Here is a 26,446-nt window from a genome sequence, read left to right as displayed (position 1 = left end):
GGCTGGGGATATCATGATGACATTGTATATTTGGGGTTCCAGAACGAAGAGTCTTCAAGGATAGGAAGACAATGCTTAATAGGATAGAGAATTGATTGACTTCCTGAAAACAGAATGCTATTACTAATAAAAGCAGTTCTACATGGACGCCAGTATTACATGTGCTTGGATGAGTGCAGCTCCAACAACTGACTGAGAAAAGGCCTTAATAAAGGTATGGGTGGACTTCCTGCCTGAGGCCTTGTCTGCCTCACCGTAAAATTGTGTCTAGGACTGGTGGGCCAGATCCCGGAAGGAACCCCGTCCATGCAATTTTACACCCCCCCTCCGTCCACCTTAGACCCTGCCTGGGTCAGGGGTGGATGGAGCGTAAAACTCTGGCCCATTTTGCTGCTTGTTCACTGTCGCTGGATCAAAATCCTGGAACTCCTTCCCTAACAGCACTGAGAGTGCACCTAAACCACTGGGACTGCAGCGGTTCAACAAGAAGGTGCTCATCATCACCTGCTCGGGGTAATTAGGGACGGGCAACAAAATTGCTGACTTGACGAGTGACTCCCAGGTCTCCGAAAAGAATAAGACAAAGAGCCCAACAAGCATATACGTTAGGATCACTGTTCTCCACAATCACAATTATCTAGGTGAAGGCGCTGTGGGACATGGAGATTTGTACCAGGTTTAGGGCACTCGATGAAGGAGTAAAAGCTGATCCATTCATAATGGGGCTTCATCCGTTCTACGCATTTTAGCAGCTACTTTTCGATATGTAACATCTCTAATGCAGTAAAACATTCCAAGATAGTTCACAGGAATATTATCAAACAAAACTTAACCCTGAGCCACATAAGGAGTTCGTAGGAGACATGACCAAAGATTTGATCAGAGGGGGAGATTTTAAGGAGGCCATTAATGGAGATGGGAGTCAGGGAGGGCTGGAGAGGCTCAAAGGGCCAAATGGCCTCTTCCCGCTCCTACGTTCTGAAGTGAATGTCGTCGTTTGAACCCTTGGCAGTTCTAAGTGGAGCAGTGAAAACCAGGCGACGAAAGAAACCAGTTTTGGCATTGGAGGGTGTGGGGGATGGAGGTCAGTTCAGAGATAAGGAGAAAGGATTGGCAAACAAGGATGAGACTTTAAAATTGAGGTGTTGCAGCGCCAGGAACCAAGGTAAGTCAGTAAGCACAGAGGGGACTTAGTGGGAGTTAGGATTCAGTCAGCAAACATTTGGAGGAGCTAAGGTTTATGGAGGTTGCAAGCTGGAATGCCATATGGGTATGTGAATAGTTGTGTTGAGATGTAACAAGCCCATGGATGAAGACTCTAGACAATCCACGATAAAACAAATGAAGAGGGCAGTCAGTAGAGCGAATAACCCTCCCACGCTGCAGTAACTCACATTATCACAATTAACCGAGATATGGGCAGTTACTCCACTGCCAGTTATGATCTGAAGAGCATCACAATAATCTGCACCCTCCTCGTCAGCGGTTAATCTGCCCCAGACCCTGGCAGTCATTGGGTTTCCCGTAGAAGCAGCTTCTCCTGTCTTGAGTTTGGACTCTTCCCAAAGCTTTTCCCTTCCTGCTTGATGATGCTCTGTAACTACAAAGCTGGGAAAAAAATTGCTTTTAAGAGCATCCACCTTGTTGAGGAGGCTTCAGGCTAATCCATGTCCAACAACCTGCTCTGAAAATGCTGCTCACATTCTGACATCTGTAACAAGTTTCATCGCAGCTGCTAAGTCGAATTACGGCATTCTAAAACTATCAACAACGTTCTAAAAATTTGTCCCAGCTCTCAATGTTGACAAATCCTTTAAAAAAAGTCTAGGGCTAAACTCTGGTCCACGTCTTTGCCAATCTAACCAGTTCTTCCTTGGGCAATGCCCTAACAAGCTTTGTTGAAATGCGCACATTAAGTTTTTGAGATATATTGCTCACGGACAGGTGAACTGACGAACAAAAGGGGCAAAACGTCACCTCCGCTCACTGTGAATGATAGAGTTAATATAAAAAGAACTACAAGCGCCGGGTTAGGTGTCATCTTGAACAGTGACCATTTTTGGTCCCCTTGAGTGTGATTTAGAGATCTGGAAAAAGTTCAAGGAAGCAACATTATATTGATATCAAGTTTAAAAGACCCTTTTGTGTCACAATCGTTTTAGGGAACTTTGCTGTCACCAGATAAAAGTGGACTGTGGTTTGAAGGTATTAAAATGGCGTAGAGACTAAAATGGCGTAGAGACATGTGTCTCCTTAGGCAGACTATTTGAATTAGATAGTTTACGGAAAACATGCATATAAATGATGTAAGCATTCAACTTGGTAAAATGCCAGAAATGTTTTGTTTGCATAGAGGGTTGTCGACACTTGGAAGAAGCTACTGGACTGTGAGATGAGTGTGTATTTGCCTCAGCAGTTCAAAAAGACGCTGGACGATTTCCTTGTTGTGGCTAATTCCATTGTGTATAAAAGGTTGACAGGATGTTTGCATATGTGCCTCATGGTCACTGTGCAATCTACTGAGCTTGTTTTGATTGCCTGAGGGGGGGATCGGGTCGGAGTTTTCCAGGATACGTCTCCTCCTGTGTTGGCCGAGTGTTCTTTTATCTGTTTTTTGCCTCTCACTGGAGATTGCAAGAATGTTGGTTGGAGGGAAGACTAGGCAGCTATGATAGCTAGTTACATGGTGATTTTGCGAGACACCATGAACCTGCTAAACGTCTCCTCTATGTATTTTCATAAATTGGTATGCATGTTCCCATACTTAAAATCTTACAGTCAAATAAGAAACAAATTCTTTGACAAGGCAACCAACAAATAATTGCAGAATAGGTATAGAATTTGCAGTGCAGAAGGAGGCTATTCGGCCCATCGAGTCTGCACCGACCCTTGGAAAGAGCACACCAAGCTCACACTTCCACCCCATCCCCGTAACCCAGCAACCCACCCAACCTTTCTGGGTACTAAGGGCAATTTAGCATGGCCAATCCACCTAACCAGCACATCTTTGGATTGTGGGAGGAAACCGGAGCACCCAGAGGAAACCCACGCAGACAGTCGCCCAAGCCGGGAAGAAAGTGCAAACTCCACACAGGCAGTCGCACAAGTCAGGAATTGAACCTTGGACCCTGGGGTTGTGAAGCAACTGTACTAACCACTGTGCTACCGTGCCCCCTATACCACTTCATCGCCTGTTCTAACAGTCCATTGATGTCATCTGAACCCTGTGCAGAGATTGTCTTGTAATTGATTCCATTAAAAATAGAATCTATAAGATGGAAAACGATATGCAGTTTTAAGCTATTTTAATTGGGTACATGGACAATGAACAGAATAGCCTCCTTTGCTGCTGTCCCAGTCTATGATTTTTGTTTTTGCTGGTTGCAAGTGGTATTCCCATCACCAACAATAGGGTAAATCCTGTCAATGTCACTACTGAAGGACTAATAATTAAAGAATGATCATTGCTTGAAGTGGCTCGAGTGAGAACCAACAGATGTATAGTAGGAGAAAGCAGTTTGGCTTACATTAACACTACAATGAAGTTACTGTGAAAATCCCCCAGTCGCCACACTCTGGCGCCTGTTCGAGTACACAGAGGGAGAATTCAGAATGTCCAATTCACCTAACAAGCACGTCTTTCAGGACTTGTCGGAGGAAACCGAAGCACCTGGATGTATAGTCATCAAATCAGTCTTCTTAACATCTGCAAGAGAACAGGATGCATATATTTATATGGGGCTGGATTCTCTTATGTTTCTCAGCGATGTGCCGGTCTCTGAAGGCGGGATTCTATACTCCTGCCGCTTATCAACGGAATTTCCCATTGAAACCATTCCAATCCATTGGGAGACCCATGGGCAGGGGTGTGCTGCTGGCAGGAAAAGTGAATTGCAACGACCTGAGAATTCCAGGCCTGCCGTCAGCCCATCCCTAAAATTCTTTACAGACAGAAGATGACTTTTCTGCAATAAAAGTTGGTCTTGTTACGGTACCCACTATGTACACAGCAAAGCCCCACCATTTGCTAACGGATAAATCTGTTTTTGATGCTGATGGTAGAGGGCACCAGTCGAGTGCACGCACAGAGAAAACGTGGGGTTCACAGGAACAAGGAGCTGATTCGACCACTAAAAAAGTGTAAGAGATTCTTTGCTTTCTTTGAGTGGGGACACAGAGCACAAAGGCCTTCATAAATCACTGGTTCGGCTAGTCTGAATGGTGCGTTCAATTCCAGGCACCACGCTTTATGTAGGGTCTTGGAATGGATGTGCGGTAGATTTACCAAACTGATATCAGGAAATCGAGTTACGCGGAGTGACTGGAGAAGCCAGGGTTGCTTTCCTCAAAGTAGAGAAGGTGAAGAGCACACCGGATGATGGGGTTCAAAATTCTGAAGGGCTGTTTGGTTGAATAGGTGTGGAGAAACTGTCTGCGCCAGCAGAGTAAGGTTACTGACTAGGCGACATAGATAATCGGCAAAGAAGCGAGGGAGACATGCAGTGGCATCTTTTTACCCAGTGAGTTTTGTTTTATAAATTTAGAGGACCCAATTATCTTTTTTCCAATGAAGGGGCACTTTAGCGTGGCCAATCCACCTAACATGTACATCTTTGGGTCGTGGGGTTGAAACCCACGCAGACACGGGGAGAATGTGCACACTCCACACGGACAGTGACCCAGGGCCGGGATACAAACCCAGGTCCTCAGCACGGCAGTCCCAGTGCTAACCACTGCGCCACATGCCGTCCTCATCCAGTGAGTTTTTAATGATCTGGAAAGCGACTGCCTATAAGACTGGTGGAATGAAACTCAATGGTAATATTCAAAACAGAATCGGGTAAATACTTGAAAAGGAAGAATGTTGCAATGCTTTGGGGAAAGAGCAGGGCTTTCGACGAATTGTTTAACTCTTTCAAAGGGCTGGCGCAAACACAATGGCCTGATCAAGCTCCTTAAGTGGTGTAGGATTCTTTGGGCTGGAGTTTATTGAACATCATTTTCCTGCCGCCCACATTCCCTTCTCATCGCGCCCGCCAACCCAACCAAAACGTCAGCCACCTGCGCACCTACCCACAGCAGCAGCGATATTATGATGGGGGCAGCTCTGGTTGGTTCAGAATAGGACCTCTGCCACTGTCTGGGAGGAAGTCCCGCCCTAGTGAGTTGCCAGCCGATCAGATTGGCTGGCAACTCCCTAGACCCAGCAGCACCAGGATCGAGCGGTGGCCACTGCTGGGTCTCTGAGGAAGAGGACTCAATTGAGCCTGGACCGAGAGAGGAAGGTCTGGGATTTTGGATGGGCTTATCTGGCAGATTCAGGCAAGGAAGAGGGAGGGGTTGTGGTTTGGGTGGAAGGGCGAGGGCAAGTTTATCAGGCTGGGGTGGCACAGTGGTTAGCACCGCTGCCTCACAGCTCCAGGATACTGGGTTCAATTCCGGCTTGAGGTGACTGTGTGGAGTCTGCACGTTCTCCCCGTGTCTGCGTGGGTTTCCTCTGGGTGCTTCGGTTTCCTCCCACAGTCCAAAGATGTACAGGTTAGGTGGATTGGTCATGCTAAATTGCCCCTTCGTATCCAAAGGGTCAAATGGGGTTACTGTGTTACGGGGATAGGTGGAGGGGCGGGATGAAGTAAGGTGCTCTTTCCAAGGGCTGGTGCAGACCTGATGGCTGAATGGCCTCCTTCTCTACTGTAAGTTCTATGATTCTTAAGGCAGAGGGGATTGCCTCCAAGAATCCCCTTCCCCCAAAGGTACCTCCCCTTCTGTTCAACAGAAGCTTGCACAGTGAAAGGTGGGCAATCAGCCTGCCCATCTTGCCTTTTCGTTCCTGAGCCGTTCATAAAATAGCAACTGAGGCAAAATGAGCCCCTCAAGTGGCCATTAATTGACCATTTATGGCCCTCAATAGGCCAAAGGCTGAGGGGGCTGTCTGACACCTTACCCACTCACCACAATGCAGGAGACAAGTTGGGGGCAGGAGGCCATCAATTTTATTGTATGAGCGCCTTACGACCCCCACATTCAAGTACAGCGTTGGGGGGGGGGGGGGGGAGGTGTAACATCCAGACTTATGATTAACCATCTAAATAATCACACAGGACCTTGGTGTGATACATGGCTTCAAATGTGACACCTTTGACAGTTTAGCATCGCTCTGTACTGCATTGTACTATCAGAATTAATTTGTGTGAATAAGCCTAAAAGATGGGCTCGAACCTGCAAATTTGCACCTCAGATATGTGCGACTGATGTCAGTTCTTGACACAGAGTATCTTGGTGATTAGGAACACTTTGACTCTTAAATCCAGAGCCGGAGTGAAAAAAGATAAAACTGTGCTTTTAGGGTCTTGGTTGCACTGTTGAAAAACGATTTAAGTAATTTGCATCAATGTGAATAATAGTGTCGGAGCTGACATTAGCTCTGGCAACCTCCTGACTTGTTTGCCATTGCAGTGAGGTGCAGGCGAGTGGGAGTTGGTGAATGGCGTCTGTGTTTAAAATCTGTTTGTTGTCTTATTTCTTACTTGTTGCTCAGTTAGATTGCTTTAATTTGTGCCTCTGTGAATCATGCAAGCAGATTTTAACTTGTGCATGATAAGTGAGCAGCTTTGTCTGCTGGCGATTGTTGCACAATTGAAAGTTGATATTGCAATGGGTTTGCCAAGGAATTTATGCTTGGATCAGGATTTTTATAAGCTTCATGAACATAACAAACAGTCCTAGCATGTTTGCGGATCATTGTACGGCAGCGAGCCTGTTTCATCATTTGTTCTCCCACTTCCGTTAAACATCACTATTCCTTTTTTTAAAATAATGTTCCGCAAGATGGATTTTTTTGTTTGCAATGTCGTTGGAAACATTCTGGCTCCATTTAGTACAATGAAGATGAGGAAATGGGAATTGAGGAACATTCCCGCCGGACCCGTTTTCCGATGCGGCACGCCCCCACCAGTAGCGGGATTCTCCGTAGCGGCAGCTGGCGAATAGGGTTTCCCATTGTGGGCACCCCCACTGCGTTGGTGAATTCGCAGGCCTGAGTGCGCTGTCAGCGAAATGGTGGATCCCGCCGTTAGAGAATCCTGCCCCTCAATTTTAAAGTAAAGCACTGCACTTGACCAACAGCAAGAAAATGGTTAAGTCTTTCATTTGTGGAAGTCTATGAATTCTATGCCTGTTCAATCGGTATTAGACTATGTTTTGTTTTTTGCCACTGTAATTTATGAATTATGGTAAATGCAAAAAAGAGAAAAAAAAAGTTTCATTTACGTGGCATCTCACAACTGCGACACCTCACAAATTGCTTTACAACCAATGAAGTCGTAGGTGAAGGGCAGTCATGGCCGCAATGAAGGACACATGGCGGCCAATTTGCACAAAGCAATCGTGACCAGATAATCGTGCTTTTTTAGAGATGGTGGTTGAGGGATGAATATTGGCCAGGACACTGGCGACAACTCCATAGCCCTTCTTCAAAATAGTGCCGTGGGATCTTTTATATTAGAGCGACACAGTAGCACAGTGGTTAGCACTGTTGCTTCACAGCTCCAGGGTCACAGGTTCGATTCCCGGCTTGGGTTACTGTCTGTGCGGAGTTTGCACATTCTCCCCATGTCTGCGTGGGTTTCCTCCGGGTGCTCCAGTTCCCTCCCACAGTCCAAAGGTGTGCAGGTTAGTTGGATTGGCCATGCTAAATTGCCCTTGTGTCCAAAAAGGTGAGGTGGGGTTACTGGGTTACAGGGATAGGGTGAAGGTGTGGGTTTAGGTAGGGTGCTCTTTCCAAGGGCCGGTGCAGACTTGATGGGCCGAATGGCCTCCTTCTGCACTGTAAATTGTCTATAATTCTATTCCTTGGGTCTCGGTTTAACGGCTCATCAAAACAATGGCACTTGTGACAGTGCGGCGCCCGCTCAGCGCTGCACTGGAATGTCAGCCTGGATTTTTAGAAACCCCGATATGGAAAGGTTTCAAAAGCATCGGCTTCAAGCCCCTTGATTCGTAACCTCAATTCGCTGCCACTAGTAATGGTAAACGTACAACTCTGGATGCTATGTCATTGAAAAGCCATAAGCGAGGCACCTCACAGGTTCGGTAGGAGAAAGCCTGGAATGGTATGCCTCTGTTTCGCAATCTTTAGTGTGGCGACATGACACATTTAACGATGATGCTAAACTGCTGCTCAGTAAAGACCACTTCAAATGGAAAATAAAATTGAAGATTCTTTACAAGGTCTTACGTTGCCTTCTTGAAGCCAGGCTGCTTCGCTATTTCATAGATTATCATAGAATTTACAGTGCAGAAGGAGGTCATTCGGCCCATCGAGTCTGCACCGGCTCTTGGAAAGAGCACCCTGCCCAAGGTCAACACCTCCACCCTATCCCCATAACCCAGTAACCCCACCCAACACTAAGGGCAATTTTGGTCACTAAGGGCAATTTATCATGGTCAATCCACCTAACCTGCACATCTTTGGACTGTGGGAGGAAACCGGAGCACCCAGAGGAAACCCACGCACACACGGGGAGGATGTGCAGACTCCGCACAGATAGTGACCCAAGCCGGAATCGAACCTGGGACCCTGGAGCTGTGAAGCAACTGTGCTATCCACAATGCTACCGTGCTGCCCACAGTTGTCCAGCTCAAATTGAGCTGAAATTTACACAACAAAAATGCCTTAACTATTTTTTTCTCAGTAAGAAGTCTTACAACACCAGGTTAAAGTCATGATGTGAGGTTAAAGTCCAACATGTTTGTTTCAAACACTAGCTTTCGGAGCACTGCTCCTTCCTCAGGTGAATTTTTTTTTTCTCGTTAAACAAACACACTGCTCAACACAGTCAAAGTGCACTGATTTGTTATGTTATCATGATCATGTTTATACTGAATTCCTCTATGTATGCAGACAGACAGAAAAAAAACAGCTCTTCCATGGAAGTAGTTTAGCTTGAAGTAAATGCTCTTTGTTTCAATGTTGCTCACACCTGGTTCCGCCTCCAAAAGTGCGATCATAAAGGCAGGCCGTGGAAACGGGAAGAAATTTTCATTTTTAATAAAACAACTTTCGACATGAGTTTCCAAGGGGTACACACGTCACATCTTCTTGCGCACCAGCAGTAGGTTCAAATGCCCGGGGGGGGGGGACTTCAGTTGATAACAAAAGTGACTTCCTGTGCATGAATATTTCAATAGCAGTTTTGAAGAATAATGATCAATTTCCTGTGGTTTCCAAAAATTTCTTGAGTGTCCGATTACTGGAAATGGTGGAATTAGCTTTGGGCTAGAGTTTCCAAATGGATAAAGCTTTTAGAAACTGAAAGCATCAATTATATCATTCTTACCAAGTTAATTGAGAATGCTGCTACTGAACACCGGTGTGTGCCGCCCCAGACACACAGCCGAATTTACAATCATGGGGCCGATCCCACAACGAGCGCGTTTAGCCACGTGTTTCCTGGCGCTCGTAGCGGCGAGAAACACATGGTTCTACAACGCGACTCACGTTGTATTGGTGGCCTCCTGGGGAACACGCAGCCCCCTCCCTAAAGACCCACGCAGGGCATCCCCTGTCTGATTGCGCACATGCATAAAGAATGCCAGCTTGGCACCTTGGCAGTGCTACCTTGGTACCTTGACAGTGCCCATGACAGCTAGCAGTGCCACCTAGGCACCATGGCAGTGCCAAGCTGGCACACAGATGGCACTGCCAGAGTGCGAGGCAGGCACTGAAGGGTGCCCAGGTGACACCAGCAGTGCTAGAGCACCACCCTAGCCAAATGGCATGCAGCTGGGAGCCTCCAAAGCCCTGGGGGACCCTTATGAGTGTTGTTCTATCTGTCCCCCATTTGTGGGGATCAGTGCTGAATGGTGAATGCTCAGCATCCCCAGTAATTTGCTTTTATCCAGAGTTTAACTCACTGCCACCTCTCTTCCAGGAATGCCTACCCTGAAGAAGTATTGCTCTTCTCTCCGACAGGATTTCCGTAAACAGCATCCGCAGTAATTTGCTTTTAGCCAGTGCTGAACGGCGCTCGCCCGAGGTCTCCAAGGCAAGGGGGATGATTCCCAAAGCCTCAGGGACCTTAGGGATCTGCACATGAGAGTGAGATTAGCTGTCTTGCTCTAATATGCAGATTTGCTGAAACGTTATCCCGCTCACAATGGTGTTACATCGCAACGTGACCTTGCGATGTGTTGCGAGCTGGGTAGATCAGGGTCCCATGGCTTTGATCGGCCATGCAGCGCTTTGGTGAGCTGACGTTCGGATGTAGTGCAGCTATTGGATCGCGCACCATATCTGCAGCCATTCTGACAAAAAAAAATCGGGAGGTGTGGTTTACGCCGTCAGTCTGGCAGTGGGGTGCCTGATAGAGTCAGCAACGCCGGCTCCACAGAGATCGGGGTGCCATCTTTAAATGGCGACCCATCAAGCACCGAGTTAAAACTCCCCCCCCCCCTCCCCCCCCCCCCCAACCCCCATGACTGCACGCCATCACTACAAAGGTATCGGGGGCTCTCTTTGTTGTGTTCTGTAATCTGGGATAACACAGGCTGCAACTGGATGCAGCTTTAACCAAAAGATACTCCAGACCTTGAAGTTAATTCAATCTGATTTATTGAACCAATAGCACAGTTAGCACAGTTCTCTATGAGTTGACTCTCTGCTAATCTAAGTGTGGTTACTCTGCCTGACTGAACCAGACTCTTAGCCACGTGCTGGAGGTGTGATACTGTACATACACCCTGACTCACTCTGTAGATGTTCATCAGTGGAAAGAGGCGGAGTGTGAGTGCCTCGTGCCTTTTATAGTGAGATACCACCCCTGAGTGTCCTGCCTGCTCATTGGTCATGTCCTGTTCTCGGTGTTCATTAGCTGCCTGTCTGTGCCTGTCTGTATATCATTATCTACATGTCTGCATATCATGACACTCTTCCAGTCTCCATTGCCATCCCTCCATCCATTCCCCGCCCATCGCACAAGTATCAGGGCTCTCTCCCCCCACAATGCACCTCACTGCCAGGAACCAACCCGCCAACCCTCCCCTCCTCTACTCCCGTCAATGCCAAATTCCCCCACTTCAAAAGCCTTGGCCCTTTCCTCTCTCCACCAACCTTCCCCTCCAATGGGGCTCTCCAGAGAGTCCGCCCCAGCACTTCCATCTGGCACAGGCAGACACAGCCTGTGCATGCCACCCACCCCCCCCCCCCCCCCCCCCCCCCCCACCATCGATATGAGGTCACATCAGCGGGGTTTCAATATTCCATGAGGGGGCTCTTGTGGCCGGGAAGACCATTAGAACATAGAATCCCTAAAGTGCAGAAAGAGGGCATTCGGCCTGTCGGGTTTGCACCAACTCTCCAAAATGCACACATCTAGGGCCACTCCCATCCTATCCCTAAAACCCCACCTAACCTGCGCATTCTTTGGTGCTGAGGGGCAATTTGCCATGGTCAATCCACCCAACTGCACATCTTTGGATTTCGGGAGGAAAGGAGAGTACCCAAAGAAACCCATGAAAATACGCGGGGAAGGCGTAAACGCCACACAGTCACCGAAGAGCTGGAATCAAATAATATTAAAATTCATTAAAATGTGTTTAAAGGACTTTGTTATGTCACTGGCGAGGGAGCGGGGAAAATTGGGAAATAAGATCTCGCCAGTGTGGCACCGATTTTGCTTTCCAATCATTGGGCATTTTTGCTTTCTTCAGTTGACCTCCAGCCTTCTCCTTTCTGCCTTGCCTGCATTTTGGAGCAGTTATTTTTTGGTGCAAATCAGTCATTGAATGTCAAAACGGGCCACATTGTCCCTTTTATTTCAGTTGCAGTCTGTTCAGTCTGTTCAGTCTGTTCATTTAATATTAAGAGGCAGATAATTCACAGTGTCAGCACAATTGTGACTGCAGTAAAAAGATCACTATAATAGTTAGCCAGTCATATATACAGCATCTGGGAGGTATGGTGGCACAATGGTTAGCACTTCTGCCTCACAGCGGCAGAAACCCGGGTTCAATTCAGGCCTGGCGTGACTGTGTGGAGCTGGCTCTTTCTCCCTGTGTCTGCGTGTGTTTCCTCTGGTAGTTCTGGTTTCCTTCCACAGTCCAAAGATGGCAGGATAGATGAATTGTCCACGTCAAATTGCCCCTTAGTTCCAGATGGTAGGAGGCAGTATGGGGGAGTGAACCAAGGTAGGGTGTTCTTTTGGAGGGTCGGTGAAGACCCAATGGGTCAAATGGCCTCCTTCTGCACTCCAGGGATTCTATGATTCTATTCTATCTACAAGAGGCAGGATGTCTGAGTGCTCGAAAGTGCTAGCAGGTCACAATTATCTCAGGAGGCATTGGTTGATATATGACTTCCAATTAGGTCTTTACAGAAACAGAACTATTTAATGAACCATGGTCTTATTGAATGGTGGGCCCGATTGATGGGCCCTACTGCAAAGTCCTGGAAATCCCTTTTCCTAACAGCAACCTTTTAAAAAATGTGCTAATGTGGTGTGGGCACCGCTGTTTGGGCCAGCATCTATTGCCATGAGCTCATTTAAGAGTCACTACGTTATTCAGGATCTGGAGTCACATATGAGTCAGGTGAATATGACAGATTTCCTTCCCTAAAGAGCATTAATGAACCAGATGGATTTTTTACGACCATGGTTTCATTATCATCCTTAGACATTTAATTACAGATCTTTATTGAATTCAAATTTCACCATCTGCCCTGGTGTGCTTCGAACCCGAATCACCAGAGCATTACCCTGGATCTCGGGATTACTCGCCCAGTGACTTCCCTTCAACAGTGTCAAGAGCCGGTTCATGAAGGGGCTCACCAACACCTTCTCAAGGGCACTTCGGGATGTGCAATAAATGTCGGCCCAGCCAGTGAAGTCCACATCCCTTCAAACCACAATTTGTACCGTAAATACAAGGCTGAGCCATGGCTAATACTAATGGTTATTAAATCTTACTTCCAGGATCGTTAACATAAAACATTGAATTCCAACTCAAGTCTTGGAAATTACATCATTTGAGTCATACTGTGAACTGTGTATGCAAATATAAACATATTCGCCTGTTGGCACTTGTTAGTTCGCAGAGGCTTTAAGCAGAAATTTCACCAGTATTTCCAAAAGTCACCAAGCTTCGAGGTGTTTAATAGCTGTTAAAGTGGAAAGGTAGCCAAGTACACAAGCAGCTGGGGCTGGATTCACCACCGGCTGCTGCCGTTAGTGGGGCTTCTGGTCCGGTGGAGAATCGAGCTTTTGGCACTGATCCCATTCCGATGCTCTGAAACCCTGCTGGCTGTAGCAGCGAACTACACACCCTGTACACGATGAGAAGATGCAAATGAGTCATTTGCACCCATTTGCCTCTGATTAATGGGCTGGAAGCCCGATTCTCCAGGCTCTCATGATGCTCCCGGCCTGTCACGCGGGATTTACACGGTGTGGATTGGTGCAGGTATTTTTAAGCGTGGCCCTGATGTGTTGGGTCAAGGGGAGTCAGTGCGTAATGGAGGAGCCCCCAAAATCTATCGGAATGCCCCAGCCCCCTCCTCAAACGCAAACCCTGCCCGTCTCCCTTGCTGACAATTAGAGGCGCACTCTGCTCCACCACCACAGGAATTATGGGTTATCCCCCTAATGGTGATCCCGCCCCCCCCCTTCACCCCCCCCCCCCCCAACCGATTCCCCCATCAGACTTCCCCCATCTGGGACCCTTGTCTGAAAGCTGAAGAGTAAAAGAGCTTCAGTCGTGTGAAAAATGCATTTTTACTTACCCTTTTCCCTCTGCTACATCAGACAAAAGTGCCCAAAGCAGCAGCTGTTACAAGTGTCAGAGGCTTCCTCGCAAAACAAATTACACTTCAAAGGGCTTGAAATCCCTTGACAACCTTTGAAATGCAGATTTTCCATTTAATTTCACATAGTAATACATTGCATTAGCTAGTGATGGACATTTTTATTGCTCCAACTGCTTAGTGGATTGGTTATCGATCTTTCCCTTCATGCTTGAATGCATCTCCATTACCCTGCTTTGATGCTAACCACAGTATTTATAAACATTCTTGCTATGATTAACGCTTCCTCACGACATCAAAATCAGCTAAGTGCGTTAATTTCCTGGGCAGGATTCTCCGCCCCGCCACGCCACATTTCTTCCCCGACCAGCCGGCGGGATTCTCCGTCACGCCAGCCAGTCAATGGGGTTTTCCATTGTGGGCAGCCCAATGCCGTCGGGAACCCCCCGGGTGCCGGCAGATAGGAGAATCACCCCGATGGAGAATCCCGGCCCCTATTTTTCATAGCAGGAAGCACTTAGCTGCCTTTCATGTTGTGAGGAAATTGTCAATCATTTGGAAAAAAGGAGAGGGAATCACTCCTGGGCATTACTCTGAGCATCAGCGAAGACCAGGAGTTATTCTACTCTGGCTTAGTTTCCAGAATGGAGAATCCAGCGCAAGGTAACTTGAACCAGCCATGAAAAACTGAGACGGCGGGCAGCACGGTAATACAGTGGTTAGCACTGTTGCTTTTCGGCACCAAGGACCCGGATCCGATTCCCGCCTTGGGTCACTGTCTGTGTGGGGTCTGCATGTTCTCCCCGTGTCTGTGTGGGTTTCCTCCGCGTGCTCTGGTTTCCTCCCACAAGTCCCGAAAGACATGCTTGTTATATGAATTAGACATTCTGAATTGTCCCTCAGTGTACCCGAGTGTGCCGGAGTGTGGCGACTAGGGGATTTTCACAAAAGGGAAAATGCTGGAAAATCTCAGCAAGTCTGGCAGCATCTGTAGGGAGAGAAAAGAGCTAACGTTTCGAGTCCGATTACTCTTTGTCAAAGCGCTTCACAGTTGCTTCATTGCAGTGTTAATGCAAGCATACTTGTGACACGAATAAGATTATTATTATGGGCGGCAGAGTGGTGCTGTGGTTAGCACTTCTGCCTCACAGCGCTGAGGTCCCAGGTTCGATCCCGGCCCCAGGTCACTGTCCCTGTGCAGTTCGCACATTCTCCCTGTGCCTGTGTGGGTCTCACCCCCACAATGCAAAGATGTGCAGGGTAGGTGGATTGGCCATGCTAAAATTGTCCCTTAATTGGAAAAAAAATTATTGGCTACTCTAAATTTAAAATAAAATGAGACAACATTTAAAAAAAAATTTAGAGTACCCAATTCATTTTTTTTTCCAATTAAGAGGCAATTTGGCATGGCCAATCCAACTAGCCTGCACATCTTTGGGATGTGGGGACGGAACCCATGCAAACACGGGGAGAATGTGCAAACTCCACATGGACAGTGACCCAGAGCCGGGATCGAACCTGGGACCTCGGCGCCGTGAGGCACAGGGCAAACCCACTGCACCACTCTGCTGAGTCCACACCAGCAATGCGCTGATGTTGTGGTGATGCCAAGGGCTACTGACCATTGCCCCTGCCTTACGTTCCCATGCACTTGCAATACTCGTATTGATCCCGAGCCTTCTGCTTTGCATCTGAGAAAAGTTGAGTGCACGCAAAGAGTTCATTGAAACTGGAGCAGCAGTGCTCCATGGAATAATATGCAAGGTGGGTGACTGTTCTCATTCTCAACAATGATGTGGAGATGCTGGTGTTGGACTGAGGTGGGCACAGTAAGAAGTCTTACAACACAAGGTCAAAATCCAACCGGTTTGCTTGGAATCACTAGCTTTCGGAGCGCAGCGCCTCCCTCAGGTGAGACAGCAACCGATGAAGAAGCTGCGCTCCGAAAGCTAGTGATTCCAAACAAACATGTTGGACTTTAACCTGGTGTTGTAAGACTTTTTACTATTCACAACAATGCGACAGTTACTCCAGGATATGAGTCTCAGGGTTGCTGTGGTGGGACATGGAGAGGGCGTCACGAAATGGGGCATATTGATTGCTGAACTGGCAATTTGAGTTCGATGGAGTGGAGGATTGGGAAGGTCACAGTGTGCTTTTTAAAAAATAGTTCTGCTCCTTTGAACGTAATGGATCCTTTTGTCTCAAATCCAAGTTCCTGCCCGATGTGTGTTTAGCGAATTCTGTTTTGGATCATTCTCTAAAGAAAGCAGGTTAGCCAATCCTGATGGAGCCTGTTGACTGCGAAACCATTCGGATTCCCTCCTTCTGCTTTCCCCCCTCCCCACAAGTTCACTTTTTCAGTTTCAGTCTCGGGATCTGAAGTGCAAATGGCACGATTGTGCATTTTCTTTTGTTCTGACTTACTTGCTGATGACAGGAAGTGGTTTACCTCACATCCGTGCACGTTGCTGGCATGCCAGTACAGTATTCAGCCAGTTGAGTGAACAGGAACCAGGACCTGTTTTCTTTTCATGGAATCATAGGATTTACAGTGCAGAAGGAGGCCATTCGGCCCATCAGGTCTGCACCGGCCCTTGGAAAGAACTCCCCACTTTAGTCCACGCCTCCACCCAATCACCGTAACCCACTCACCCGACTGAACCTTTTGGACATTAAGAGGCAATTTATCGTGGCCAATCCACCTAGCCTGCACATCTTTGGACTGTGGGAGGAAACCGGAGCACCTGGAAGAAATCCACGCAGACACGGGGAGAACGTGCAGACTCTGCACAGACATTCACCCAAGGCTGGAATTGAACCCTGAAACCTGGAGTTTTGAGGCAGCGGTGCTAACCACCGTGCCACCGTAATTTTAATGAATTGATTTGGCCTGTTGCTTCTCCCCTCCTGTCACAGAGCTGTTACAGCACAGAAGGAAGCCATTTGGCCCATCGTGTCTACACCAACCCTCCACATGAGAATTACGGCTTTGTGCCATTCTCCTGCTTTTCCCCCATACCCCTGCACATTGTTTCCAGTCAAGTAATGATGCAATGCCCTTTTGAATGCCTCATATCACTTTGGATTTAACGAGGGATTGATTGGCAAGTTTCCATCCTGGACCTGCCTCAAGCGACATCAGTTGAACAAATTTTCCCAAGAGATTGGATTGTGATAGGAGTGGCTTCGAAGCAGGAAGCCCCAGATGAGATCCGTAACCATTGACAAATCATCAGGTTGCATCATTCTTGGGCATTGGGAAGTCTTTGGAGTTGACTTCATGGACCTTTGAAACCACTTCTTTCAGAAATGACATGAAAATCGCTTATTGTCACAGGTAGGCTTCAATGTGAAAAGGCCCTAGTCGCCACATTCTGGCGCCTGTTCGGGGAGGCTGGTACGGGATCTGAGTTGGAGGACACATCGCACTTTGGGCAAGATTCGCAGCAAACGGTTCATTTTGTACTGCAGTGTAGCGGTGAGGGAGGGCTGTACTGTCGGAGGTGCTGTCTTTTGGGTGAGGTGTCAACCTGTGTCCCCGGCAGCCCCCTCAGGAGGACACAAAAGATTCTGTGACGCTCGAAGAAAAGCAGGGGAGATCTCCCAGTGACCTGGCTAACATCTAGTGGGCAGGGTTACCAACCCTCCAGATTGGTCTGGAGTCTCCAGAATTGAGGATCCATCTCTAGGACATTGCTGTGTGCCACCCTGGATAAAAATCATAGGGACATTTCTCTTTACCAGACATAATGTAGAGGGGGGAGGATGGCTGTTTGTTTGATGTTTATGAATCATCAAATTGGCTAGAGTCTTTTTGATTTCAAATTGGTGTAGGAAAGCAGCGTATTACGAGGCCGACTAACGGTTGGAGTGTGGGGGCAAGTCACGGGAGGGAACCTCTAAGAATACATTGAATCATGGCGGACAACCCTAAGAGTGGGGGGTGGAAGGGTGTTTTTCATGGGAAGCAGGTCAATTTCTTTCAGAGTGCTGCTCTGCGTGATACGACCCTCTGATTCAAAAGGATACAGCAGCATTCGACTCAAGTTTCAGTAATCTTCAGGCTTTTTATATCTGATGGTGTGACCTCGGTCGCTAGTGGCTGCTACTCAAGCTGTAACATGCGTGAAAAGGTTCTGCCTGATGGAATAAGGGGGTCAAGCCATCGGGTCTCCATCAGGCATCGTATTCAGAGTTACTGGACCGGAAGTTTGTTGAAAGCTTGCACCATTATAACACAACGGAATTCCAGGAAATTATGGCGCGGCATTGACAGTAAGAGAGGATCTGTAGTTCGGACTGTTGTTTTTGCAATCCAGCATTGGCACTTCTCGCTGCCAACAAAAAACATTTGTTTTTCTGATCAGATTTCAATGCATATTGCGGCGGTCAAACGTGCTTTGCTCCTCAGTCACTTTGGACAGAGACGAGTAGGCGACGAAACAGTTGTTTACTTTTTCTTTTGTTTTACTTTAATATGATTTGCATTTAGCCTGATCACTCTTCTATCAGTGTTGGAGAGACAATGGAGTTAGTGGCTCAGTAGCGTAGCCATCAGATTGCATTGTTTAATTCCAGAAGAGATCATTTCTTCGGTGCTGGAAACCACACTGACCACTTATCACAGCCATGTGGCGGTGCCAGAGTCCAGAGTCGAGGCCACATCTAAAGTCAGCATTAAAGTTAAAGATTTCTTTCAGTGTAAACGTAGAGGTGACCCATGCAGTGCCAGCGTGCAACATTGGCTTTTGCATATCATCCTGCGTATATACTCACAGACTACCTTTTGATTCACAGTTTGTTGCCGTTTTAACCACGGATGATACTGGAAAACGGACAATATTGAATTAGCTGCCCATTATACACCAGCTTGAATTTCTCCGTTTTTTGGGTGAGATTTGGGGGCTGGACGCATGATGGGCGACTCTTTCGATATTGCTGATTGTACCCCAGAGCTTCTGTGCAGTTTTCAAAATGATCATCATGGATTCCCGGCATCTTAATAAACGCTGGATGATGTGACACTAAGCAACTCACAACAGGCAGGTCCTGGGTTTAACTCCTGCCCATGTGTGCTGAGCTGGCTGATTCAAAATGGGTGGAGGTGGGATCTCTGCCCCCCCCCCCCCCCCCCCCCCCCCCCCCATTCCTAACTCAATCTGGATTCCACTTCCTGATCCCTGATGGAAGGTTTGATATTGGCCGATCATAGGGTCAGGCTCAGTCTTAATCCACTGTCTTCACGGTGGAGGACCCCATCAATGTTTAGTTTCAATAGACCAACTGAGTGATGTTGGTTGAATCAATGAATATGTGCTTCAGAGTGAGTTGGGGTCTTCAGAACAGAAAAAGGGAGATAACGTATTGGCCGTATGATGTACAGTGTGCTCCTGTGCATGGAATTAATTGACCCCGTGAGGCAACAAGCTCAACTGTAAAAATTCCTGACATCCCTCGTTTATCACGTGCTAGGGCCACACTTTCAAGTTCCACCAGTTAGCGATGAGTATCCTGGCAATACGATAGTGCGAAGTGGCAATGCCTGGCAAAGGTCTGTACAAACCACAGATGCTAAAAGTGGGTTACAATCCCATAATCCCCCAAAATGGCGACCCTGGTGCTCAAATGCAACTAACACGGTACTTTCAGCTGGGGGGGGGGAATGGAGGTCTGGGGAGGGGGCTAGCTGATGGAAACTCCAACCAGAATAAGCCTCCAACAGCTAGTGTATTGAATTTCCCATATTGTAGGGTCATTGCAGTTAGAGTTTTTGTCAGCCAAAGTAATAGCACGGCATTAAGCACAGCCCTAACCTTATTACAGTCATCTGCGAAGCTTTCCTAGTAATCCAAATAATAACATTAGTGGAAACAGCTCTGCTCCTTTTTTTGAGTGAACTCTGTGCTTTCGAGTGTGATGAGTCCAAATACAAACCTACTAACTTGCATGTTGCAACACCTTTACTCCGAGCCCTTAGATCAACTCCGCAACCAGTTCAGCCAAGTCCATTTCATGTTCAAGGATTTTGATAAGGGCTTTTATCACGTACAAAAAACAGAAAAATTCCACAGCATTTAGTTCTCTACAAGGCACACAGTGTTGGGGGCTGATGGTTAAACATTCCCCAGGTATTCCTCGCCACGTGTTGATCCAAATTGGTCACCTGCACTTCCTTTCCCAGCACTCGCTTCATAAGCATTGCACGGATCAACTGGAACCTGATCATCTCCTTGAGCATCTGTGCTTCTTGCACATGGGCGCTTTTGACTTGCGTACACCACACGATTCTCCTGAGGAGTGACCATTTTATTAAGATCAGAAAAGCCCGGAGTTACCTTGAAAAATAAAATAATAAACATAACAGGAAGGGTAAGAAGATGCCAGAAAATGTATTTGAAATATCAGATATACCTAAGAAGTCAAAATTATGTCAGTGGTGTTTCAGAATAAACATAATGGTATCGGCTTTTGGTGTCTGCTCCTCCTTTCGCTCAGGTACTGTCTGCTCCTCCTTTCACTCAGGTACTGATTGATCTCAACTCCATTTGGCCTCATTTTCACCAGGTCTCTTGTCTTGATGCTCTTATCTAGATCAATCTATCTTGAAAGCCCCAAAGTTATTCCTTCATGGGATGTGGTCATCGACGGCAAGGCCAGCATTTGCTTCCCATTCCTCATTCCCTTTGAATGAATGGCCTGCTGGGACATTTCAGAGGGTCATTAAGAATCATTGCTGTGGATCTGGAGTCACATATAGACCAGATCATGTCGAAAGAAAGTGTGTGTCAGATGGGTTTTGACGAAAATTGACAATGGTTTACTTCATAGTCCATCGTCATGTGACCATAAGGTCATTCGACGTATACTTCGGGATTTTTATTGATTTCAAATTCCACCGTGGTGGTATTCAAACTCGGATCCTCTGAGCATTATCCCGGGTCTTTGGATTACTAGTCCAGTGACAATAGCACTGCACCATCACCTCGCCAGTCTCTGCAGCGTTCCGAGGGAGGGAATTCTTAATTTCTGTCACTCTTTGTCAAAAAAGTCTTCTTGGTTTCCCTCCCAAATAACCTAATTTTAAGATTGGAGGTGGGTTTTTCCAGCACCCCTTTTTCCAGCATTTTTCCGGCAGCGGAGAGAAGCTGCATTCAGGAAAGCCTGATCTGATACGAAATCAACTGTGGGAGGTTATGCGAGAGCTTCTGGTTGAACAGAAAAACTCAACATCAGGAATAATGATCAAAATACCGGCATATCGGTGTAGTGATGTTTACTGATATCAATTTCCAGATATATAAATGGAAATTATTGCTGTTGCTACATGTCAGTCAAATCTTCTGACCAGATTGTTGGGGCAGATTTTGAGGGTGGTTTAACTGGGTGGGATTTAATGTGGGCGCTCTGGGACTGGACCACCAGGCCAGGAACGGATGGAAATCTCAATGACTTGATTTGCAGGGAGCCCTGTCAGGATCATGTTCCTAATTGGCGTTGGGAATCCAGTGCTAGGGCCCCCAACTCCGCTTGACTCTTTTAAGTTCCAATGTGCCAAGTTTCAGGCAGATATCCTGCCCCCGAGATTTGCCGGCCAAACAGAGGCTAGCAGCCCTCTAGAACCAGCAGTGTCACCAGGAAGTGGATCCTTGGATAGAGGTGACTGTGGGCGCGATGGGGATCATCGCGTGTGTTGCCGGTGACGGTAGGGGAGGGGGGATTTTGCAAGCCAGGGCAGAGGTTTGTCTTTGAGCCACCCCACATTCTCACTCTCTCTCTCTCTCTCCTCCCCCCCCCCCCCCCCCCCCCCCCCCCCCCCCCCACCCCCGCGCGCGCCGCCCCAAACAACCCCACAGTTCCTTTTCCAATGCCGGCTCCCTTGAATAGTCACTGAGTGTCTTGTTAATGAGGGTCCTCACCAATTAAATTGCAGGCAAACCCAACAGGGTTATTATTTGAATTGACGACTGTATTTCCCTAGATTAATGGCAGCACTTCCCAAAAGTAGTCATTTGTTGGCTGCAAAATAATTTGGGACATCTTGAAAGGTCCTATATGGATGCAAGTGCTTCCAGTCCAAAGGAGGGTCAAGTTCAATAGAGAGGATGCTTTCACAAGAACCACCCTGCTGGTTACCTGCTCCGGTGTATACTTTCTGAATTTTTGGCATTTGGCCTTCTGTCATGGCTTCTCAGCGACAGTTCGTTTGGCAACACTCTGCCCTCTGCAAGGTGCTGGGTCAACCCAAGGCACAAACAATAAGATGCTACTGCCTCTTTGAGGGAATCTGCTTGCTTGGGTAGATATCAAAGATCCCATGACACAATTTTGAAGCAGGGCAGGTAAATTTATCCCTATCCCGACCAATATTTACCCTCAATCAACCAGACAAAAACAATTATTTATTCGTCCATTAAAGCACTGCAACTTGTGGAAATTTACTGTCAATTAGCTGCCTACATTACAACAGTGACTACACTTCAAAAGTATATCACTGACTCTAAAGTGCATTAAGACATCTGGTGGTAATGAAAAATGGCAAGAGTGGCGATATAATGTGTTCCAATTTAGCAACTAACGTTAATTTGCTTTTATATTGACCAGTACTTCATGATCTAATGAAGCAAAGTGCACAGTAACGTAGACATTCAGGATCCGCTGATGCGTCTTAAAGTCCAGTAAATTGGGTGCAAAACAAGGAAGGGATAGCTGATTACTCAATCTGCCCTTGCACTCCACGCACATTGCGGCCGAAGATGTTGCTGCTTATGACTAATTTATTTCCACAGGTTTGGAAAGACTATTGATGGCCCTGTAAAAAGTTGGGAGCGTGTCAGTCCACACCGCAGCATGACCTGATAGTCTTCTCTTTGTATTCTTTCAGTTGCCGATGAGCAGTACCTCGCTGCTGCACCGGGTCGAGGGGCTCTGAAAATATGCCGAGTTTCAAGGCACAGCTGGGACTGCTACTCTGGAAGAATTTAACATACAGAAGGCGGCAAACAGTAAGTGCTTTTTTTTTTTAACGCTCTGATTAATGTGAACGGGATAACAGACTGAAAAGAGGAACTACAGTTTGTTGGATACGCATATATACTCAATGATGAAAAGGCGAGGAATAAAAAACTGGCCATTCCCCCAGACCCAGATTATTCGGAGACTTTGCACAGCACAACGTATGCACTCTCCGCCCTGGGTGAAAACAATGTGTTCTCCTGGAGCAGGTGGAAAAGCAGTTAAAAAGCCCAGGCCAACTTGAGGGGAAGGGGAAACATTTGAGAAATTCTTGTCCTGGCCCTGTCAGCAGTTTAAACCCGTCCAGGAAATCATGATGGCCCCAGCAATTCTACCCAGAAAGACCTTTATAAGAGCTGGGGCGGGATTCTCCCATGCCGCGCCGTATGGGAGAATCGGCGTCCGTGCCATTTTTTTCCCGCGGCAGGAGATTCTCCGAGGAGCGGAGAATCGGCGCCATTTGCGCCGGCACGTTTGGCGCGGCGGCGGTCGAGGGCCGCTGTCCGTGGCCGGGCCGCCGATTCTTCGGCCTTGATGGGCGGAAATGGCAGAGTCCCGCCGGCGCCTTTCACACCTGGTAGCTGCCGGCGGGAACTCTGCGCGAAGGGTCGGGGGGCGGCCTGTGGGGCGGGAAAAATCGCTCCTTCACTGGGTGGGGCCTCCGATGGGGTCTGGCCCGCGATCGGGGCTCACCGATCAGCGGGCTGGCCTCTCCCCTCCCAGGCCTACTTTGTTGCACTTCTGGCCCCAGAACCCCCGTGCCATGTTGCGTCAGGGCCGGAGAGTTCCATGAGTCTACCGCGCATGCGTCAGTTGGCGCTTCGCCACTGTGCATGCGCGGGTTGGCGCCGCCCCCAGTCTGCGCCAGGATGTAAGGCCGCTCCAGCGCCATGCTGGCCGCCTGTGGAGGCCAGAATCGCTACTGCCCGCGCCCGTTTCGCACCATCGTGAAACGCGACTGCGTTCACGACGGCGCGGACACTTAGTTCCGTGATCGGTGAATCACGCCGCTGATCTCTGTCTCTGCCAGAAACTGGTCAAGCTCATTTAAATGAATAAAACTATGAAGATAAATAGCAGGGTCTTTTGAAATAAATTTGATAGTTCTCATGCTCTCACCATTCGGCTCCTGGCATTGAAATCAGAAAATCATTCAATGTGATTCTGTGACTGGGCAACACTTGCTGAACAATCCTGATTGTGCTCCAAAATTTTGTAACCAATGGAAGATTATCAGTCAGGCGCCATGTGGCTCACTTACCTGTGCCAGAAGCTAAATAGATTCATACACAGGGCCTTGTCCTTTGCAAACAGAAAGAGCATGTCCACGCATCGCGCCATTTTCAACAAAACAAAAAGTTGGGGAACAGCCACTCCCTGGTGCAATCCACATGGCAATGCCTCTACCAATCAGTGTCCTCTTGCCAACTCATATCACCCGCCTCTCATGCAGGATAAAGTGTTGCTGCCTTTAGATTTGGTATTCTTGTGAATCTGTGCTAATGAACGCAAAAGTACGATGCACAAGATAAGAGCAGAAGTAGCCATTCGGTCCCTTGAGTAAGATTGTGGCTGATCTGTTTATTTTTCGAGGCCCACATTCCCACCTACCCCCGATAACCTTTAATTCCTCCGCATAACAAGAATCTATCTACCTGCGCCTTAAAAATATTTAATGACCCCGCCCCACTGCGGCAGAGTTCCAATCCTTTTGGGACAATAAAAATTCTCCTCACCTCTATCCTAAAAGGGAGACCCCTAATTGTAAAGCAGTGCTCCCTCGTGCTGGACTCACCCACTAGAGCAGGGGTGGGCAAACTTTTCCGTGCAAGGGCCACATTCAGAAATTCACAATTCACAAAGGGCCGCATAGTATATTAAGTAAAATAATTACTTCACCCGGTTATGATTCTGGGCGCCTCATATAGAACATAGAACAGCACAGAACAGGCCCTTCGGCCCTCGACGTTGTGCCGAGCAATGATCACCCTACTCAAGTCAACGTATCCACCCTATACCAGTAAGTAACCCAACAGCCCCCCAGCATTAACCTTAAAAAAAAATTTAAAAAAAAAAAAAAAAAAATTTTTTTTAAAAATTTTTTTTTTTTTTTTTTTTTTAATGACTTGGTGGGCCGCAGAAATACCTTTGGCGGGCCGCATGCGGCCCGCGGGCCGTAGTTTGCCCACCCCTGCACTAGAGGAAACATCCGTTCCATGTCCACCTTGTGAAGACCGTTCAGGACCTTATATACTTTAATCAGGTCACCCCTTCTAAACCCCCGATAAAAAGCTTCGACAGCATGTCTCTTACTCAAATTCCGGAAAACCAAGCGATTATTTAATCATAAAGCTGTAGAATTATGAAATGGTTACTGCCCACAAGATGCCATTCAACCTATATTGTCTGTATTGACTCTCTGCACGAGCAATTTAGTAAGTCGGAGTTAAAGGGGGCAGCGTCCTTTATTTTCCACTACGAATTTTACTAGGCTGAGATTTTTCGGCCCTTCCCGCTGGCTGGATTTTCCCGCCTTGCCAAAGGTGACCCCTGCCGCGGCAGGTTCCCCAGCGGCGTGGCTAACGAGCAACGCAAATGGCCCTTCACTTTGATGGGACCGGAAGACCCCGCTGGTGGCCAATGGCAAGCTGTCTCTGCCGCCAAAGAATGTGCAGTGAAGGACCCGGAAAACCCTGGCCATTGTATTTACATAAGTCTACACGGTGGAATTTGGGTTGTCTCAAAGTACAGTCTCGGCCGAGCAGCCTAAGGAGGTTATTCTGGGACAGCGGAGAGGGTGAGTTCGTGGTAATCCAGAGGGCCAGGCTAATGGTCAGGCGACACAGGTTCTAATCCCACCATGGCAGCTGTGGAATTTGAATTCAATTAAAAAAATCATTGACTGTTGTAGAATGCCATCTGGCTCACTGATGGTCTTCCGGAGAGGAAATTCCCATCTTTACCCACTCTCGCCGACATGTGGCTCGAGGCCCATAACAATGTGCATCATTCTTAAGCGGCCTAGCAAGCCACTCACTTCAAGGACAACGAGGGGTGGGCAATAAATGCTGGCAGACACCCACATCCTGTGAAATAATTAAGTTGCACACATTTGTCTTTATTGAAAGAAGACATCATAGAGATTTGGATTTGAGGAAGAGCTAAGCAACTATCTTACCTCAATGCCCCTCGATCTGAAAAATGCACTGAGTTGTTGAACATGAACAGCCCCAACATCCGACAAGAACAAAGCAAATCCTGGCATTCTAAAATAAAAACAGAAAATCCTCAAAATACTCAGCCAGCATCTGAGGAGAGAGAGAAACAGAGTTGATGTTACAGGTCTGATAAAAAGATTATTTTACTGTATTTTATAGTAGGGTATGGCCAACTGGACAAGCCAGTTCAAAAGACTCGATGCCCCTGCAGAAACCACTGCACCTCCAAAGAGTAATGTCCCCTCATTCTGCGGAAACTAGGGGTGGGATTGTCCAGCCCTACCTGTTGAAGGGATCGTCAGGTCACGCTGATGTCAACCCCCGCAGCGGAGTCCCCGGCAGCTGGATGGGTGAACTATGCAGAACGCCCGGGACATCTGTGGGACCGGAAGATCTGGCCGTGAGCCAGTGTTCG

The 26,446-nt window shown here is 47.5% G+C and overlaps 1 protein-coding gene across 1 annotated transcript in view; it reads left to right on the top strand.

Annotated features, from left to right (window-relative positions):
- LOC119970136 (phospholipid-transporting ATPase ABCA1-like) overlaps positions 1-26,446 on the top strand; it is a 167,674-nt gene that overhangs the window by 5,505 nt on the left and 135,723 nt on the right. The window contains exon 2 of the mRNA XM_038804215.1: positions 22,683-22,803. Within this exon, the coding sequence (XP_038660143.1) occupies positions 22,735-22,803 (69 nt within the window). The 5' untranslated portion in view covers positions 22,683-22,734. The remainder of the gene's footprint in view (positions 1-22,682; positions 22,804-26,446) is intronic.

Source organism: Scyliorhinus canicula, chromosome 8 (genome assembly GCF_902713615.1).
Source record: "Scyliorhinus canicula chromosome 8, sScyCan1.1, whole genome shotgun sequence".
Lineage (NCBI taxonomy): Eukaryota > Metazoa > Chordata > Chondrichthyes > Carcharhiniformes > Scyliorhinidae > Scyliorhinus > Scyliorhinus canicula.
This window is presented reverse-complemented; position numbering and strand designations above follow the sequence as displayed.